The sequence below is a fragment of the Schistocerca gregaria genome, chromosome X, assembly GCF_023897955.1.
Source record: "Schistocerca gregaria isolate iqSchGreg1 chromosome X, iqSchGreg1.2, whole genome shotgun sequence".
Lineage (NCBI taxonomy): Eukaryota > Metazoa > Arthropoda > Insecta > Orthoptera > Acrididae > Schistocerca > Schistocerca gregaria.
This window is the reverse complement of record NC_064931.1, coordinates 118,616,164-118,637,657: the sequence shown is the minus strand read 5'-3', so window position 1 is coordinate 118,637,657 and position 21,494 is coordinate 118,616,164. Positions and strand designations below refer to the sequence as shown.

The window sequence follows — 21,494 nt, the reverse complement described above, 5'->3', positions numbered from 1 at the left end:
TACCCTTTGAGATTGAACCCTTTTTGTGTTCGCCAAACAACCTAAAAAACCGTCCAGTCCACACCACACAGACGCCACTACCCATGTAGCCACATCATGTGTGTAATGGACTCCTGAAGTATGTCAGAACCCAAAGTCCCAACATCCTATGGCGCAAGTTGAGGAACCTGCATCCTACATGTTCACAGAACTATCTCAACCTCCAATTCAGACCATCCACTTGCCTCTTTACGAGAGGTCTGCAATCCTGCAAATGGTGAGCACTGCTTTCATCTTGCAAGCAAGACTGGAGCATTTACCACTTTAGATAACCGCTCAAAACCAGAGATAATCTCTTCCACTTCAAAGAAACACACATTTCTAGTACCGTTATGTGCCAGCACCTGCAGCTGGTTGCACCATGTGCCCTTCATTGCATCTGGAAGCACCCGTACCACATCTAGAATGACTCGACATGGTATGCACACAGAGTGCACACTGACTTTCTTCGCCTACTTGGCAGCCATGTCACTAAGCGGACCTGTAACGCACCTAACGTTGTAGCTCTTGACTACCAATAAGCCCAGCCTCTGTGACTGTCTGGATCTTGCATGCTGAGATGTTTCCTCTGAAACAGGACAAGCGACTGCATCTGGCTGAGGGACAGTATCAGCCACAGCCAGCACTTGGAAACTGTTTGTCAGACTAACTGTGAAGGCCTTACATTCGGTCTTTCCGGGAAGTCTTTCGCAGTCTGCCACTCCTCGAGGCGACATCCCACTCGACCACAGGTGAGGGGCCAACCTCAATACGAACAGTAATTGGGCTGGCCACCAGTGGGGATCGATCAGCAGACTCTTGAGTCGTGCTGGACATCTTTTGGATTCCCACGCCCGGTCCACAACAGTGATGCCCATCCACTGCACTCTCAAGCTATGTAACCGGAGCCAACAAAGCTTGGAGCTGAGAGCGAAGTGTCACCAACTCAGCTTGCATCTGCACACAGCAATTACCATCCCCTTCTATTCTAAAGATGGTGGAAAATTACACAACACAGAAAACGAACGACTATTGACATGCACTGTGAAAAATCAGTTGTACACCCTGACGAAAAAGGCGAGAGCAGTGGGTAGTAAATTAGATTACCATACAGAAATTCAAAAAACTAAGCTACCAAAACACACACGTGAGACTAAACAATTGGCTCCTAATTAGGAACTTGCAAAATGTCAAAATCGGTCAGTTTCCGACACGAACTGAAGCGCGAGAACTGTGTCTAGTAAACATTAAATTAAAATACAGGAATACATAAACTACCAATGCACACAGATGAAACTATATAATTCGCTTATATTTAAGAACTTGTAAATTGTCACGAAATGCGATACTTCCCCGTTGCTGATGCTTCTCTGGTGACGGCTACTGCCTGACTAACAGAACCACTCACTCACTGGCTACTTACAACTATAGAAAAGTAGATAATAGAGAGGTGGAACGAATTCCGGTAAGTGGATGAGTTGGAGGGAATTCTGGCAACGCTGATGCCAGCAACTTTTTGTTCAGAACTTCCCTTGCACTCATGCTGACTTCAGTACATAACTTGACAAAGAATTGCTGAAAGACTGGTAGAATTCTGTGATACCTCTTAGGTAAATCTGATTTCGATATTTCCTGGTATGTCTGCACCGAAACACTGCAATCCCAAAACATTCATTTAAGGAGAATTTCAAATATATGATGTGGCTCTTTCCAAGGAAAATCAAAACGTTATAAATGTAAAGGCAAACAAATAGCTGATTCACATCACTATTTGTCTCTAAAGCGAAATTTTATCATAACAGGTTCAGACTAAGAATGAGCCGATATCCGCGAAATGACTCAAAAATTTCTTTTATCTCTGGTACATTCCTTGTAAATATCTGCAATAAAAATGCTTACAACTGGGGAGGACGCATGCATGCATTGTTCAAAGCTTCCCAAAGCATTTCCGTGCCTCAGAGGAAATGCAGACATGAACGATGAAATGACATATGATAATGCCATAGTACTTACAATAAAAGACCTGCAAAACTAAGTCACATACGATCACACAAAAGTGCAATCACATCACCAAAATCCGGAAGGTCAGCATGTCCCAAGGAATGCCATTATGTATCCAAGGTTCTCTGGTGTCCAGCCGGATCCAATCGTCGAAGTTCCACCTGATGATGGCAGAACGGTTATTCGCCGAAATATCGTGGAACTTCGACGATCGGATCCGGATAGACACCCGAGAACCTTGGACACAGCACATTCGCCGGGAAAGCCTCAGATCACGAATACCATTATGTTCGAAAATAACTGTTAGAAATCTAACAAGATTTCAGAACAATCAGTACACGGGAGTTCTACAGGACATTTAAAGAACGTTTAAAGAGAACTGTTAGATTAGTATGCACTCAGTCTGGTTGGGACTGTTTTAAGTTCTAGCAAATGACTTTCAAGTTCTTTCAACTGTGAATTACTCAAAGACCTTTCACTAACCAAAGCAAATCAGGATTCAGAATCTCTTATCTTAGAAGAAATCAGAAAATAATAAATGATCTAAAAAATAAAGCCCTAGGAGGAAGATACGACTGCCGAAATGTGGAAAATACTTGGGAAAAGGCTTGCTCAAAAACTTTACGCAATTCTTACAGCTATCCGCCTCAGAGAAAGAAAAAATGCCCTATGACTGGAATTGTGAGTAGGGTTGCCAACTTTTTTGTCAAAATAAGGGACACTTTGACCCAACAAAATGAATAGACCTAATACATTAAAAAACGGAAACATGTGCATTACGCTGCGTTAAACATAGCCTCGTATTTACTTAATATCAAAGTAGCCATCGAATCGCTATTTCTTCGCCATATCGATGTTGTAACGACAACCAAGAAACGAGATTTGAAAAATATGCGGAAGGCTTAACTTTTAATCTGAGTCATTTTCTTAAATACAGGATATAGACTTTCTCGGGTAAAATAAAAACGGGAGATGGGTTTTTGCTTAAAAATGCAGAATAATATATAAGTTCCCGCAGCTATAATACAGGAAAGTTGGCAACACTAATTGTGATCTAACCCACCCTTTACCTAAGTATGGGAATAAGACAGACCAAAAACTACAGGAGGATTTTCCAGTTGCCAGATACCTACAAAAGTCTGCCAAAAGCTTTTAACTGAAGAGACTAAGCACAAACGAACCACCTAATTGGTGAATATCAGCCAGTATTCGGAAAGAGCCTGAGCTCAACCACTACCCGCTCTCAAAATGTTGTAAGTTCGCAAAGACAGACTATTACCTTTGTATACTTGAAACCCATAACTATAAACATACACTGTGCAACAGATTAGAAGAATTCAAAGCAGGTAGAAAAACAACATAACCGATAGAAACAAATATTAACACCACTTAAAAAGTTAAATTCGTAAGCAAAATATGTGAACCTCATGATGTTCAGGGAGTCCAACAAGGAGGCGAACTACCAGTAGTGTTCAATCTTTTATTGGAAAACTAATTAGGACAGAGGAGAAAGTAGCAAATGAAATAACCATTGGCAGACTAAATGAAAATATAATACATTTTCAGTGTTTGGTCTTTGTAGGACGAGGAAAAGGTAAGTGTTTACCGTTCCTTCGACAACGAGGTCATTGGAGACGGACCACAAACTTGGATTAGTGAAGAATGGTGTAGGAAATAAGCCGCCCCCTTCCAAAGGAACCATTCTCGCATTTGCCTGAAGCAATTTTACAGAAATCCAAACCTAAATCAGGATGGCCAGACATGGATTGAACCGTCACCGTCCCAGTGTATTAATCAGGATGGCCAGACATGGATTGAACCGTCACCGTCCCAGTGTATTAATCAGTGCGCCATCTCGCTCGGTTTGGTCTTGGTAGACGACCAAGAAATTCTCCCCAACAACAGCGAAGAATCGAGTCAGTCACTAGAAAAACTTAATAAAATTGCAGTAAAAACTGAATTGCAAATTGGATAGAAGCTCAGGCAGTGAATGAACGCCTCGGTATTTACGTTGACGATCATTGGTAACTCATTTAGGCAAAATGTCTTGGGTTCCTAAATTCAGATACAATTGTGAAGCGAAAGGAAATAGAAAAAGCACACAATCTCCTGGAACATATGTAAGAATAACCCGAAACGCAAAAATAAGACGTTACAATACAGTGATCAAGTATTTATGCTCATCAGAAATTGGAGATAGATCAATAATTTCAATCTAGAAAAGAAAGAAAAAACTATAAGGAAACTTGACTGTGAGTGGAACTTTGATGACTACGAGATCTCAGGAAATATAGCAGCATACTGAGAAAACATTTTTAACTTTAGGGAAGGGACGATTAATATTTTATGATCACAGTCCAAGAATGATTTTGTGACACGCTAACTGGAAGAATTCTCCGACTTGCAATTTCAATGAAAGTTAAGAAAAATTCGTTGCTTGAAACGGGACAAGATATTCGGGAACTGGCGTCACAGGTGACATGTTAAAGAATAGATCTGAATACGGAACAGAGACAATATTTTGCAGAAAATTCTCGGTTTGGAACCAACAGCACTCAGACAGAAGAGCGGGGCTTCAGCGAGAAGATCAGGAAATTTTGGAAGGCGTAGGCAACACGCTCATCGCCTAATTCAGAGGTGCCTGTTTGTTGGGGATAATGATGAAAAGTATCAGTTTGCAATGAAACGTTCGTAATTCAAATTCTGAAGGTGGCAGGGGTAAAATACAGGGAGCGAAAGGCTCTTTACAATTTTTACAGAAACCAGATGGCAGTTATGAGAGTCGAGGGACATGAAAGGGAAGCAGAGGTTGGGAAGGGAGTGAGACAGGGTTGTAGCCTCTCCCCGATGCTATTCAATCTGTATAGTGAGCAAGCAGTAAAGGAAACAAAAGGAAAGTTCGCAGTGGGTATTAAAATCCATGGAGAAGAAATAAAAACGTTGAGGTTCGCGAATGACATTGTAATTCTGTCAGAGACAGCAAAGGACATGAAAGAGCAGTTGAACGGAATGGGCAGTGTCTTGTGAGGAGGATATAAGATGAACGTCAACAAAAGCAAAACAAGGATAATGGAATGTAGTCGAATTAACTCGGGTGATGCTGAGGGAATTAGATTAAAAAATGAGACGCTTAAAGTAGTAAAGGAGTTTTGCTATTTGGAGAGCAAAATAACTGACGGTGGTCGAAGTAGAGAGGATATAAAATGTAGACTGGCAATGGCAAGGAAAGCGTTTCTGAAGAAGAGAAATTTGTTAACATCGGGCATAGATTTAAGTGTCAGGAAGTCGTTTCTGAAAGTATTTGTATGGAGTGTAGCCATGTATGGAAGTGAAACATGGATGATAAATAGTTTGGACAAGAAGATAATAGAAGCTTTCGAAATGTGGTGCTACAGAATAATGCTGAAGATTAGATGGGTAGATCACATAACTAATGAGGAGGTATTGAATAGAATTGGGGAGAAGAGGAGTTTGTGGCACAACTTGACAAGAAGAACGGACCGGTTGGTAGGACATGTTCTGAGGCATCAAGGGATCACAAATTTAGCATTGGAGGGCAGCGTGGAGGGTAAAAATCGTAGAGGGAGACCAAGAGATGAATACACTAAGCAGATTCAGAAGGATGTAGGCTGCGGTAGGTACTGGGAGATGAAGCTTGCACAGGATAGAGTAGCATGGAGAGCTGCATCAAACCAGTTTCAGGACTGAAGACCGCAACAACAACAATTCAAAACTGTACTGGAAGGGATCCAATGTGTTATTGACAATGACTATGGTTGTGAAGCAATAAAGCAAGCTCTGTAGCAGAACTTATCTAGTAGCATCTGACAGACAACGGTGTCAAAAATAGGATCTCCGTGAGGTATGTAGCAGTTGAAAGTTCTGTAGGGCTGGAACAAACGAGCATCGCGATCGTTTACTCTGGGACCACAGAAGTCATGGGCTACACCCTAGTATGGTGAGAGACAGTGTTTTGCCCAGTGTAGTGCAGCAACTCAATGTGGCATCGACTAAAAAAATCGTCGGGAGTCCCCTGCAGAAATATGCTGCCTGTACAGGGTGAAACGTATTTAAACCGACAAACTCTGGGAGATTGTAGGGGACATCAAAACATATTTTTCCATAATGTTTTTTCCTGTGAGGAGTATTTAAACCGGTAGAGGAAGATTAATCTGGCGGCAAATTAATTAAACCAACAAAAATTTTCCATTTTTTAATGACCAAGAGGCAACACATTAACGTAACCCAATTTCAATTACATTAGATTTTCAAAAATGCCTCCATTGACACGTAAACAAAGGTTACACCGTCGGATTAAGTTATGTCTGACACGGGCAAAAATCCCAGAAGTATCCTGAAATGCTCCTACTGCTGCTACTATCCAGCCAACCAGATCCTCTTCTGATGCAACAGGAATTTCGTAAACAAGGTTGCGCATCTCTCCCCACAATAAAAAGTCCAGAGGGGACATATCTGGGGATCGAGCAGGCCATGGTACAAGACCACCTCTGCCAATCCACGTTTCTGGGAACCGTCGGTCCAGGAATCGACGCACACGACGGCTCAAATGTGCTGGCGCCCCGTCGTGTTGGAACCACATGTGTTGCCTTGTAGGGAGCGGGACGTCTTCCAGCAATTCTGGCAATGCTCTGGTGAGAAAATTGTAATAGTGCCTGCCATTTAATAGCCTAGGTAGCAGATACGGCCCAATTAAACAGTACCCAACAACACTGACGCACACATTTACGAAGAACCGCACTTTATGAGCGCTAGTAACTATGGCATATGGGTTATCCGCACTCCAAACATTCGATTTGTGCATGTTGAAGACTCATTCACGCCCGAACGTTGCTTTATCGGTAAACAACACAGAGGACGGAAATGTAGGATGCATTTCACACTGTTCCAGGTGACACTGCGAAAACTGTGCTCTGGGTGGATCATCAACTGGTTCCAGATTGTGGAAACGCTTCAAGTGAAATGGACGTAACAGTTGCTCTCTATGGACTGTTCTTACATTCGCCTGATTCGTTCCCATGTTACGTGCAATTGCACAAGTGCTGATTGAAGGATCCCACTCCACATGCTGCAAGACAGCTTCCTTAAATTTAAGCGTTCTTACCGTGCGACGGCGTCCCTGTCCAGGTAATCTGCTAAATGATCCGGTCTCAAGCAGACGTCGGTACACAGCGACAAAGGCCGAATAATTCGGGATACGGCGATTAGGATATTGTTGTTGATAAACTCGCTGTACATGTCGTCCGTTGTGGTGCGCTACGTAGTACGCACCAACCATATCAGCGTACTCACTCCAGGTGTATCGATCCATTAGTAAACAGAGACAATGCACTAGAACACTGGTGGACAGCAGTTGCCTACAACTGAAGAGCGTAATACGGCCTCAAAAAAATGGTTCAAATGGCTCTGAGCACTATGGCACTCAACTTCTGAGGTCATTAGTTCCCTAGAACTTAGAACTAGTTAAACCTAACTAACCTAAGGACATCAAATACATCCATGCCCGAGGCAGGATTCGAACCTGCGACCGTAGCGGTCTCGCGATTCCAGACTGCAGCGCCTAGAACCACACGGCCACTTCGGCCTGCTAATACGGCCTTCACTGGTTTAAATAATCCTCATGGGAAAAAATGACATAAGGGAAAGTATGTGTTTTGATGTCCCCTACAACTTTCCAGAGCTCGTCGGTTTAAATAATTTCACCCCGTATAGCCGTCCATAATTGCGAAAGCGTTGCGTTACAGCATTTTGTGCACTAAATGACCTCTCGATTATGTCCCATCAATGTTCGATGAGATTCATATCAGTAATTATCCAGGGTGGCCTAACCATTCGCTCGAATTGTCCAGAATGTCCGTCAAACCTGTCAAACAATTATGCCCCGGCGACATGGCGCACTGTCATCCATAAAAAATTCCATCGTTGTTTGGCAAGACGAGGTCCGTGAATAGCTGCAAAGGATCGTCAAATAGCCGAACATAATCATTTCCAGTTAATGATCGGTTCAGTTGGACCAGACGAGCCAGTCCATTCCATCTAAGCACTGCCCACACACCATTATGGAGTCGCCAACGGCTTACAGTACCTTGTTGACAACTGGAGTCCCTGGCTTCGTGGAGTCCGCGCCACACACTATCCGTAACGTCAGCTGTGACCAACTGAAATCTGAACTCATCTGACCAGCGCACGATCTTTCTGTCGTCTCGCCTGTTAAGTGGGTAGTTAGCGCGCCTCTTCCACAGTGGGTAGTATACGCCAGCGCGTCCGTTCGCGGTGGTGCTGCCCACTGTTCTCACGTTTTTCTTCGCGTTTTCTTTGTTGAATTTAAATTGATATTGGGTGGAAATGAATAAAATATATTGCAAAAGTTAACAAAACTATTTTCACAATATTACATATCTTTTCAGCGTGAAACATTTTAAAACAAGGTGCTGCACACAAGGAAACTTCGCATTCTGCGCATCAGTATGAAGTCTCTTTGCGAAGGCCTTTTCTCGTACACCCCCCCCCTCCCCCTTGTTGGTCTTTTCTTCGTTGTGGGTGGCAGGTGGTCTGGAAAATGCCTGGCTGTAAGGCGTGTTGCTTTTGGTGTTAGAGGTGGGCGTCCTACTGATGTCTCTTGATGTGGTGAAGATATGGTCAACTGTTCGCCAAGACTAATCAGGAAGCTCATTCTACTTTGTTCGCCACCATGCTTCTTGTACAGAATGTATGCCTTGTAGCATGCCATGTCCAACAAGTGGCGGAAAAGCTTCTGATACAAAGCTACCAGATGGCCAGAAGCAGGCTGAAAAAATACTAACTGAGAATCGCACCTATCCACGCCCCCCATATTCTTTTTGTAGTCAAAGACAACTTGTGGCTTTTGAACGATTCCCTTCTTCGAGTTTACATTTACAAATGTATCGTCATGGAAGGTGCTGACCATAACAACGTCTCTTGTCTTTCCATTTCATTACCATCTGCATGCCTTTGTACCCTGTTAAGTACATCCCTTTCTTCAGTTTTTTCCTTTTTTACGAAGTCAGGGAACCCCTTCCTGTCTTGCCGCATTGTGCCGACAACATCGGTGTTATTGCTGGTTAGTTTGTCCACCAAATCTGTACTGGTGTAACAGTTGTCAAGATAAATACAGTGGCCTTTCCCGAGTAGATCGTGTGCAAGCTCCGAAACAATTCGGGAGGTTATTTTTTCGTCTGGATAGTGACTAACATAATTAGTGTCCTTTCCAGTGCAAAGAATAAAGTCCCATACATACCCGGAACTGCTTTGACAGAGTTCGTACAATTTGATGCCAATACTGCTACGCTTTGATGAAATCTATTGCTTCCATCAAAGCCGTCCTTTCCAGAGCAACAACGATTTGTCAACGGTGATGTTCCTTTCTGGCACGTACACTGATCTGAATTTACGCCGCAGATGCTCCATAATGGGGTGAATTTTGAATAGTTTTCTGCTGGTAGTGCCTAGTGGATCATATGAGGTATTGTCAACAAAGTGGAGGAATTTCAATAGAAGATGAAACCGCTTTTCACTCATCACTTTCCTGAAGAAAGGTGTGTCAATAGATTCCCTCTTTGAAAAGAGAATTTTGTGGTCTGGTTTGTGAAGAATTCCTCGAAGTAAAAGCATTCCAATAAGTGTTTTTACCTCTTCGCGTGTAGTATTCTGCCAACTGTGAACCCTGGAGCGTGTCTGCTAAATTGGGATGAGAAGCTATGAACTGTTCTGCATGTAAGTTCGTCTGTTCAGCCATCATTGTGCACAAAGTATCATCCACAAAACACTCAAAACAACTCATCACATCGTTTTGTTTTAGAGGCACAACTGTACCACTATTACCATTGAACAAATGTTGAATACGAACTGAACTAGCACGCACAAATTCACTAGGTACCGTCTGCTGCAGTAGTGTCTCGTCGTCAGATGTTTCTGAATCGAAGTCACTTTCACTAGCTTCAACATCTGTATCTTGAAAACTTTCAGAACTGTCACTGAAATTATCGTTACTTTCTAAAAGCAGTTTCTCAATCTCCGAACCTGATAAACGACTTCTTTTCGCCATTGCAAAAGATCACTCACTAACGCTGCGGTAAACACAGACGAAAAAGGCGCGCTTTTGCGGCTGCTTCACAGGACGCATTTTCTCGACGCGCGCTCGGGTGGACAATGTCATAACTAGCCTAGAACACGCTGTGTTGCGTGACAAGAGCCACCATCTAGTGGACGAAGCTAAACTAATACCACAGTGATAACGGCAGGCCGATAACTCGTCATTCCCACTAGCCACAGAACGCAGTGGACGGATATATCAGTCGAACCCACTGTGCAATAGAGCATGGACTGATATATCCGTCATGCCCATTAAGGTCAAATTTTGCCGCACTTTACTAACGGATACGTTCGTCGTACGTCCCACATTGATTTATGCAGTTATTACACTCAGTATTGCTTGTCTTCGCACAAACTCTACGCAATCGCCGCTGCGCTCGGCGAGTGTCAGTGCTTGAAATATGATATTCTCGTCACTCTCTTGACCCTACAAAACACTGAATTCCCGAACGATTTCCGAAATTTAATGTCCCATACGTCTGTCTCCAACTACCACTCCGCGTTCAAAGTCTTAATCCCCTTCCTGCGACCGTAATCACATCGAAAGCCATTTCACATGAATCACCCGAGTCTAAATGACAGCTCCGACGATGCACTGCCCTATTATATCTTGCGTATGCGATACTGCCACTATCTGTATAGGTTGGTTGGTTTGTGGGATTAAAGGGACCAGACTGCTACGGTCATCGGTCCCTTTTTCCAAAAACTAAGAACACCCACAGAGAATAAAAAACGAACAACAGAAAACACGGCAGACGACACATGCCAAGAAAAACTCGGACAGAGATCAGACAAAACGAATTAAAACTCACACAGAGTGTGACAGTGGTTGGCCGACCATAGAGACAAAAAAGGAAAAGCCAACCACCGAGAAACACATTAAAAAATTCAGTCTAAAATCGTAGGCAAAGGCCAGAATCAACACAAAAACAAACTCAGATTAAATGATAAAAAACTCCTGCCCGAATAAGAGGCAAAACAGCCTACCATAGCAGAGTCATCAGTTAAAAGGGCAGGGAGCGTATCAGTCAGCGCAAACGTCTGCCTGAGCACAGTTAAAAGTGGACAGGCCAACAAAATATGGATCACCGTCAAAGCCGACCCGCAGCGACATAGAGGAGGGTCCTCCCGACGCAGTAAATAAATGTGCGTCAGCCGGATGTAGCCAATGCGGAACCGACAAAGGACAACTGAGTCTCTGCGATCGGCTCGCATGGATGACCGCCACACAGTCGTCGTCTCCTTGATAGCATGGAGTTTATTGGGTGTGAAACTTCCTGGCAGATTAAAACTGTGTGCCCGACCGAGACTCGAACTCGGGACCTTTGCCTTTCGCGGGCAAGTGCTCTACCACCTGAGCTACCGAAGCACGACTCACGCCCGGAACTCACAGCTTTACTTCTACCAGTATCCGTCTCTTTATTGGGTGTGGTCAGATTTCGCCATTCAGATACCGCAAAGACTTTGCGGCGTAATAGTGCCCGCAAATCAGTCTCCGGGAGGCCAACGTCCAGAGATGGTTTACTGGTGGCCTCCTTCGCCACGCGGTCAACATTTTCATTGCCGGGTATCCCAACATGTCCTGGAGTCCACACAAAGACCACAGAGCGGCCGCAACGGGCAAGAGCATGGAGGGACTCCCGGACAGCCATCACCAGACGAGAGCGAGGTAAACACTGGTCGATAGCTCGGAAACTGCTCAGGGAGTCGCTACAGATAAAGAAGGACTCACCTGAGCAGGAGCGGATGTACTCTAGGGCACGAAAGATGGCGTCCAGGTCAACAGGGAAAATGCTGCAGCCAGCCGGCAAGGATCGTTGTTCGTAATGGGCCCCTAGAGTTAGAGCAAAACCGACACGGCCAGCAACCATCGAATCGTCAGTGTAAAACACGCCAGAGCCCTGAGACGTGGCTAGGAAGGAATAAAAGCAGCGGCGGCGGAAGGCCTCCGGAGGGACTGAGTCCTTCGGGCCCTGTGCCAATTCGAGACGAAGGCAAAGGCGGGGTACACACCACGGGGGTGTTCGCAGAGGGGCCCGTAAAGGAGGTGGAAGAGGGAAAACCCCCAAGCCCGGAGAGAAGCTCTGACGCGGAAGGCGATCGTACAACACGACCGTGTGTGCATATCGCTTGTCACCTGGGCGTACAATAAACTAGAGCAAACAGCTTCGTAAAGATGTAAAGTGTTAAAGACTGGAAATAGCTGAATGCCGTGTACTATTATACTTGTGAAAGAGGTATGTAAATGACAATCATCAGTTAAGAGAGAATTATTATGAAGTTAGTAATTAACGCTGTCTTTTCACGGTGGGATTCGTAGAACGGTTAAATAAGTTTTCGTCTACGTACGCCATGATAAATTATTAGATTTTCGTATATTTTCTTAGTTTTATTGTGTTTTTGACGCGAGGACAGATTCTAATAGCGTTGCCTAACGATATGTAATACTTTAATATTTAAATATCGTTTTACAATAATTACTGATATGAATATTCAAGTCAGTCATAAATATGCAGAAATATATTTTGGTAATATTTGTTTCTTCATTAATTAGATACCTCATATCAAATCAGTATTGGATTTATAAGCAGCACGATCGTGATAGCAGCACGAAAAATTCATTCGTCGGAAAAATTCCAAGCCGCGACCTATGGTCAGCTACGGTTCTCGTCGTGTCTAACACATTTGGAATGTGTTATAACTCACCAACACTTCGTATCTAAAGGAATGGTACGATTCATTTGTTTGTAAATATTTCCTACCATTCGCCAGAGGCTTCATACCGAGGAGTTTTAGAATTCACACCACGACGAGCTGCAGCTATTTGCGTCCCTGAATTGGACTAACAATATGTGGGTTATGGATGTTTGCCCTATATTGCACGTCCGTGCAATTTGTAAGCCGGTGGCCTGTACTGCAAGCGTAATTAACTCTAAAGTTATACTCAAACTTTCATGCGACAATTATAAGTTTTACACAGGGAAACTTTTCCATTTATTCTGATTTACGATCTCATGCCAAAATGTCATTAGAGCAAATTTTTTTTTGAGGCGCACTATGAACTGGGTGGAACCGGATGGGTAATTAAATAACGTACTTATTCGTGAAGTATTCGTAGAAGTATTTGCAACAGGAATTAGGAAACGCCATATGCAACACACAGTTACGAAATCAAATAGGCTAGATAGTGAGACACTTATCTATTAAGTATTATAAAGATAGTTGAAGTTTCTTACTCATGTCAGCGGAGAAGAGCGGCATGTCCAGAACCAGCTCTGGTACAGACAGAAATGGATGTTTTCGAGCCCGGACTGGCCAGTGCGTTTCCTTGAGCTCGTATCGTTGTTGCCCACTTGTAATCCTTAAAATGCTTTCATATGGCTCTGGGATATTTAGAATGGTTCTCAGCCGCCTTTTATACTTGTCCTTTTGCTCTTCTTTCAAGTCCTGTTAATGATAAAGTTTTTCTCAACAGGGTATTAAACGTTCTCAGAAATTGTCTGCAACATAAAATGAAAATTGTAATTATGTCGAATATGGAATTAGTTTATCAAGTTTTAGTTGCGAATGTTACGTGTAATACATACGAGAAACAGTGGTCGGAAAAACAGTAACATGAACAAAAGCAACTTCCAAAGTAGCATTCTAACATCTACAGGTTGCGGACGCTCAATAAAAGAGGAAACATGAAACGGAACATTACTTAAATCTCTTAATTTTCATAGAGGATAGCGTGTGCTGCTTTAAAAACTGGAAAACTACGGCTCTATACTATTACCGTCACCAGTTTGTTGGTCGTGATTGCACGATCATGATGTAGGTGGAAACTATAAGTTTTGTGTTATATTTTGCTTACTAAAATAATATATTGGGACGTCTATTATTATTATTATTATTATTATTATTATTATTATTATTATTATTATTATTATTTGATGTAGGGTACCCTACATAATGATCATCAGCACGCTGACGAAAAGTCAACATGCCATTCTCATTGGGATGGTGGTGTTGGGTTCGGGATTATCGTGTGCAGCAAAACATCTCTTGGGTTCCTGTGGCGCCAAAGTCGCCGGAAGCGCGTCTTGAGTTTTATTAATGTGTGGACATATGTTTCTAAATTAATGGTGCCGTATTTTGGCATCACATCAAGGAGAATCACACTTTCACAGTCCCAGAACATGGTGATCTTGACCTTACCAGCGGAAACAGTTGCTTTGAATATTTTCTACTGTGGGGAGTGGGAATGGTATGATAGCCATGGATGGTCTGCTCGACCGCTGCAAATCATGGAGAGCTCCACCGAACCTTCTGACAAGTTCACCCTTCGTGCCCAGCGACTAACTGTAATTCTGTCCACAGCAGGTGCTCCATAGACTTTGCACAAGTGTTTGTGGATATTCCATATTCCCCACAGTTTCTTTCTCTGCTGTGAGAAATTCAATGACGGCACGTTGCTTGTAACGTACATCACCTACAGACGCCATTTTGAAACTGTCCTGCAGTTATGCTGTCAGAAGTGACGGAAACGTGGCACGCTTACTCAGGAGACCTCAAATAATACATACTTAACGTTTCGCATTCGTAGCATTGTTTCCGGCTGAGAAAACAAAAATGCTGTGCATTACTTTCTGTCAAGCCTCGTACAAACCGTGCTGGACGTTCAGGTAGGTAGTATGGAATGTGACGACACGCAACAAAATGCGAAACAGCTTGTAGATTTTATCGTGAAACTGGCTGTCCTGTAAGGCGTAGCTGCAGGCAGTGCGACAATATGTTTTATAGGCACGGAAAAAAACTTCCAAAGGCTGAATCCAGTGGTTCCAAGTGGCATTAATTCAATGTCACATTCTTCAGAAGGGATAATTTGCTCTAAAGGGACATAATTTTTATACGTAGATCAGGAATCAAGCAAAAGAAAGTTATTTTGATCAGCTATTGGCCAAAAACAGTGCTCATACCATAATTTTGTTACGCCCATTTTTCCACTCTTGCTTGCTATGACGTAAATGTTCCCTACTCCCCTTTCAAGATCATTCACACGAGTAAGAATTTGTGTGTGTGTGTGTGTGTGTGTGTGTGTGTGTGTGTGTGTGACGGGGGAGGGGGGGGGGCAGAGCACCTCCAACTTCTCACTACACAATAACTTTCCAGCCAATTTACCACCCAGATTAACAATCGGCATAATTTTATTCGAATGCGTTAAGGCATTGATGGTATTTGATCTGGATGCAACTCTCTTGGTACCCCTAATTTCCAGGGTTCCTTTCTTATGCATTTCGTCCTCAAATCCCAGTTGCTCGGAGTTAGAAATAAATTCCTTGCTGTCCGATGGGATTAGTTTGTTAATCTCACCTACAAATTTTCGGGCCGATTCTTTAGTTTACTGTGCATACTTAAGTTGGCGCTCTGTTTGAAATTTCGTTATCTTACGTCTTCCATTCCTGTAGCACTGTTTAATGTTATAAACCACCCACTGCCTCCCTTGAAATCATTGTAATCTATATGTCGTGTGCAGTGTAATGTGCATAACGTAGGTCACTATCATGCACATGCTGTAAATTTTATCGAGTATCCTTGTAAGGCACAAACAGCAGTTTTTGTAACGAGTGCGCGCGCCTTGTTCTCCTTTGAATATCCATAGTTTTTCTGATGCGCTACACAGTCATATTGATACAGACTTATTCGAAATCTGTTCATAATTGCTTTATTATGCTGCGGATAGTCTATCATGTGCATAATTATGTTTAGTACCCACTCCCTGGACAACGATTGTCCTTTACTACGCTTCACTGGAGATGGGATTTGTGGCTGCCTGTTCGACAATGATATGATGAGCACAACTCATCTGTTTCAGTATCAGTTTCACTTAAGCGCGTGTCGTCGTCATTTTACTCTTCATGTACATTTTCTGCATAGTCTACGGTATACGACACCGCACATTCCACTGACTCACCTTGCAGAAATGCTAATATTTCGTTTACCACTTCTTTTTCAAACTGCGAAATTCCTTGGGTTTCTTTCTGTTGAAACACCTATAACTTCTGTAATGTAATATTTGTGGCAGTTTGCAAAAGATGTTGCTTGACGATATTTAGTCTAATTTTAAATCACCAAGAACACACGCCACTTTGCCTGCTTAAGACTTCTTTAATGACTTTCTTAGCAGCTATCCCAGAATAATCACATCTTTTCTACCAAAGAATAAACATAAAAATTTAAAGATATTACATCATGTTATCAGTAATGAACTATAACTATTAACGGTCTTGGTAACTTCATAAAATATAAAAATTCCATTTAAATTCCATCACTTGGCTTTACACTACTCTCCCACCAGTAACATGGTTACGAATTAATACATGGTGACGAAGGAATTTTCTTAAAAAAATCAGCACAACATTAACATAAAACAATAAGAAACAAATTTGAATGACAAAAGGTATGATACAAAATAATTACAGAAACTTTTTACAATGTCTGGTAAGATATTTGATTAATTCTCCACGGAGACAACTGGTCAATCTTTGTAGTGGGCTCTTCAACAAAATTCGCCAGGAAGTCTTGTAGTTTTTCCATATACCATCTATGCAATGGAATGGTTCGATGTTTCTCGCACTGCTGTGCGCAACTCCAATAGAACAGTAGGCAGAATTTCTGTCCAATTAGAACTGTTATGGGCCTTGATCGCAGACTTCAGAGTTCTATGTAGTCGCTTAATTTTACCATTGCATTGAGGATGATATGGCTGTGTGTGCTTAATTTTTATTCCACATACTATGCCCAAATTATTAAACAACTGCGATCTAAACTGTGTTCCATGGTCAGTGATTACCTGTGATGTGTACACCAAATCTTGCAATCCAGTGCTGGTAAAAGGCTGTTGCCACTTTTTCAGCTGAAATATCTTCAAGTGGTATGACTTCCATCCAAGATGTGAAACGGTCAATACAAGTTAAAGAATAATTCATGCCATTAGGAGGAGGAAAAGGTCCGATGAGGTCAATGTGTACAACACTGAAACGTTCATCAGGTTCTTCAAACTTCTCTAGCGGCTGTTTTGTGTGGCGAGTGACCTTGGTTTTCTGACAACTGACACAGGATTTAGTCCACTGCCGCACATCACTTTTGATGTTTGACCAAATGGCTCTGCTACTCAACAGTTTCACTGTTGTCTTTATGCCAGAATGATCTAAACCATGAACATGAAGAGATATTTGATAAAGAAAGGGTTGAGGAATATAAGGTCTGATATTTGCAGTGGATGTCACACACCACAATGTTTTCCCTGGTGGAAGTTGATATGACGAAGTTTAAGGAGTTGTTCCCTGTTCGGAGTTGCTGTAGTTCTTGATCTTGTTGCTGGTTTATGGCAATTTCATCATAGTCCAGTATTACTACTTCAACTCTGGATAGGGCATCTGCAACAATATTGTCATGGCCACTGACATGAAAAATATCGGTCGAAAATTGTGAACTGTACTGCAACTGTCTCATCTGTCGAGGAGATGCCTAATCATTGTTTTGCTTGAAAGCAAATGTGAGTGGCTTATGATCAGTGAAGATTAAGAAGTCTCTTCCTTCCAGTAAATTCTTAAACTTTTTTTCAGAAAGGTAAATTCACAATAATTCTCGGTCATAGGTACTGTAACCCTTTGTGATTTACTCAGTTTCTGTGAAAAGAATGCAACAAGTCTCCAATTTCCATTTTCCAGTTGTTGGAGCACAGAACCAACAGCAATATCTGCTGCGAGTGACATAATGCCAGGGGTAACTCCGAGTTAGGAAAAGCCAATAATGCAGCATTTACTAGATCTTGTTTACATTTCTCAAACACTTTCTTAGCTTCTTCAGTCCTCTGAATTTGTCTATTATCCTTCTTTCTTGCTCCCTTAAAATAGTCATGCAGAACAGCTTGAGTCTGTGCAGCATCTTTAAGGTAGCGACGGTAGCAGTTGACAATGCCAAGAAATCTGCGGAGCTCATGCAGATTGTCAGGTAACTTATACTCTAAAATTGCCTGCACTTTCTCAGGTAGTGGACGCGATCCCTCTGATGTTATCCAGTACCCCAGGAATTCAATTTCATTTACTCCAAATGTTGATTTTGAAATGTTGATTCGAAGTCCATAATTAGACAATCGCTCCAGGACTAGCTTCAGGTGTGTTCGGTGTTGTTCAATACTGGATGAGGAGATTAAAATGTCATCGAGGTAAGGAAACAAAATCTAGCCCAAACATAACTTCATTAATGAATCACTGGAATGCTGAAGGTGCTTTCCGCAGGCCAAAGCTCATGACATTAAATTCATACAGTCCAAATGGTGTGATTACAGCTGTTTTCTGCTTACCTTCTTCAGCAATAGGTATTTGATAATAGGCCTTAAAGATATCCATTTTAGAAAATTGTTTTTGCCTTGAAGAATACAATGGAAATCTATTCTAGGTACAGGATAACGGTCTGGAATTGTTATTTCATTTACCCGTCTCAAATCTCCACACGGACGTATTGAGCCATCCTTCTTAGGTACCATATGGAGAGGACTTGCCCATGCAGATTTAGATGGTCTAATGATGCCATTGTCTAACATGAAATTAAAATCTTGTTTTGCCATCGCCATGCGCTTTGGGTCTAATTGTCTTGCCCTAGAAAACACAGGCGGGCCTTCAGTGGTAATATAGTGTTTGACATGTTTAATTTCGCTAGGTACCAAATTAGGTTTAGCTATGTCTGGATACTGTAACAGCAGATCTGTAAATTTTGTGTTTTGGCTCAGGACGTTTTCCTCTGAGATTGACATAACTTTACCCTCAGCATTGAGCTTGGTTACATCATCTATTAATCTTTTATTATGGACATCTACTAATATTGACATCTACTAATAATTGAAATTTATCCAAAAAATCGGCACCCAGTATAGCTTTATTGATCTTCGCAACTATCAATGACCATTGAAATTGACGTCGCAGTCCCACATCAATAGTACGAAGTTGGTACGTAGAAATTTTGGTACCATTTGCTGCATACAATTTATATGGTGACTCACCATTAACATTTACGTAAGCGGGAATTACAGAAACATTCGCCCCACTGTCTACTAAAAATTGCAATCCAGTTTTTTTGTCGGTTACAAATAAGCTGGTTTTGCGGCAATGGACTTTTGGGCAGCAGAACTTACCGCTAATTCAGCTGCTGGGTCGCGTTTCGCTTTTCAGTCCAGCTACATGGAGGTGTGCATTTTTCAGGCTTGCAGTTCTGCCCAAAGCGAAAGTGGTAATAACAGTACTTGCCCTTAGGGTTGTATTTATTTCGAGACTTACTACGACTTCTTTCACATTGACGCTCACAGCTTCTGTTACGAGACATGCCTCGATAACCAGTTGACAGCGCGGCCATTTGTTGCTCTAGCCCCGAAATTGTCATCAAGTAACTCATTGTTATGGAAACATCCTGTTGGCTACAAGCACCACTTTTTGTGACGAACAATTTGGTACGGGGATTTATTTCTGTTATTCTATCAGCCATTATAGCCATCTTCTTCGAGTCCCTCGTCACTCACAATTAAAATTTTCCTTATAGAATCCGGAAGTTTTTCTAGCCAAGGTGTCTTTAGGACTTTTTCTGACACATCTACATCTGCCAAGGCTTGCATTTTGCGTAATGACTGACTAGGTTTTTGGTCTCCCAAATCAATTCCAGTAACTTATCTCTTACTACGCTTATCTTCACTTTCTTTGAAAATATTCAGTAGACGTTCCTTAGCCAACGAATATTTATTCGCATCTGTGCCGCAAGTAATGTCCCAAATATTCTCGATGTATTTTGGTTCTAATTGTGACACTAGGTGGTTAAATATAGTTTCTTCTGTTACAATGTTGCAAATTCTGAACTGTGCTTCTACTTGATAGAACCAAATTTCGGGGTTTTCACTCCAAAAAGGCGGAATTTTGATGCTAACTTTGTTTGCTTACAGGCGATCTTCGGAAACGCTCCCGTTTGTCGTCATATCTTATTATTACGTCAAGGGTCACCAAATATAACTGCAGTAACGTAATATTTGTGGCAGTTCCCAAAAGATGTTGCTTGACGATATTTAGTCTAATTTTAAATCACCAAGAACACACGCCACTTTGCCTGCTTAAGACTTTTATTGACTTTTTCTTATCGACTATCCCAGAATAATCACATCTTTGATACCAAAGAATAACAAAAAAATTTTAAAGATATTAAATCATGTTATCAGTAATTAACTGTAACTATTAACGGTCTTGGCAACTTCATAAAATATAAAAATTCCATTGAGATTTCATCACTGTTGCCTTTACAAGACAAATTCTGCAACTGTTTTTGTAGAATATAATGCAATGTTTGCTTTGTTTATATGTGCCCTTGCTCTGCTTTTTGTCAATGCCACTGGCACTGTTGAGTAACTCTTCGACTAAGCAGCTCAACTACGCTCTGTAGCTTCATGCCGTCCTCTCCATTGCATACCATCTGTCCCGCCCCTGTTCCCGTTAGCAGCCAATATTGTGGTTGCATGGTAGACAATATGTGAGGCGCCAAATGCTGTAATCATCTGTAGCCTTTTGCGACCTCGCACTCAAGGGGTTCCTTGTCAGCTTGACTGTGTTTCACTTCTGCTTGTAAGCAGTATGATTTTCAGGCGTGGGGCAAATTTGTATGACCAATGTTCAGTGTCTGAGATTTATGAGCTTTTTTAATTCTTCACTTAGCCAAAGAGTAGGTTTCCTTCTTTCTTTTGTCGTCTTTATGTCAGTCATATAGTAAGTTTGTATTTAAGTCCATGAAGTTTTTTGTTTATGTCTGCGGAGGGAATGGAAGGCGTCCGCCAAACTATGTCTTGCGCCTCAGTTGCAAGTTCAGATAAATTAATGTGTTTGAAATATCATTAAGTACTCTACTGGCCATTAAAATTGCTACACCACGAAGATGACGTGCAACAGACGCGAAGTGTAACCGACAGGAAAAAGATGCTGTGATATGCAAATGTTTAGCTTTTCAGAGCATTCACACTTGGTTGGCGCCGGTGAAGACACCTACAACGTGCTGACATGAGGCAAGTTTCGAACCGATTTCTCATACACAAACAACAGTTGACCGGCTTTGCCTGGTGAAACGTTGTTGTGATGCCTCGTGTAAGGAGGAGAAGTGCGTACCATCACGTTTCCGACTTTTATCAAAGGTCGGATTGTAGCCTATCGCGATTGCGGTTTATCGGATCGCGACATTGCTGCTCCCATTGGTCGAGATCCAATGACTGTTAGTAGAATATGGAATCGGTGGGTTCAGGGGGGTCCTACGGAACGCCGTGCTGGATCCCAACG

General features: G+C 42.1%; 1 protein-coding gene across 3 annotated transcripts in view; it reads right to left on the bottom strand.

Moving 5' to 3' along the window:
• The window catches only part of LOC126298421 (uncharacterized), a 174,619-nt gene that overhangs the window by 105,869 nt on the left and 47,256 nt on the right, over positions 1-21,494 (bottom strand). For all 3 annotated transcript variants that reach the window (XM_049989751.1, XM_049989749.1, XM_049989750.1), the window contains exon 3: positions 13,386-13,596. In XM_049989751.1, coding sequence (XP_049845708.1) covers positions 13,386-13,596 — 211 coding nt within the window. The remainder of the gene's footprint in view (positions 1-13,385; positions 13,597-21,494) is intronic.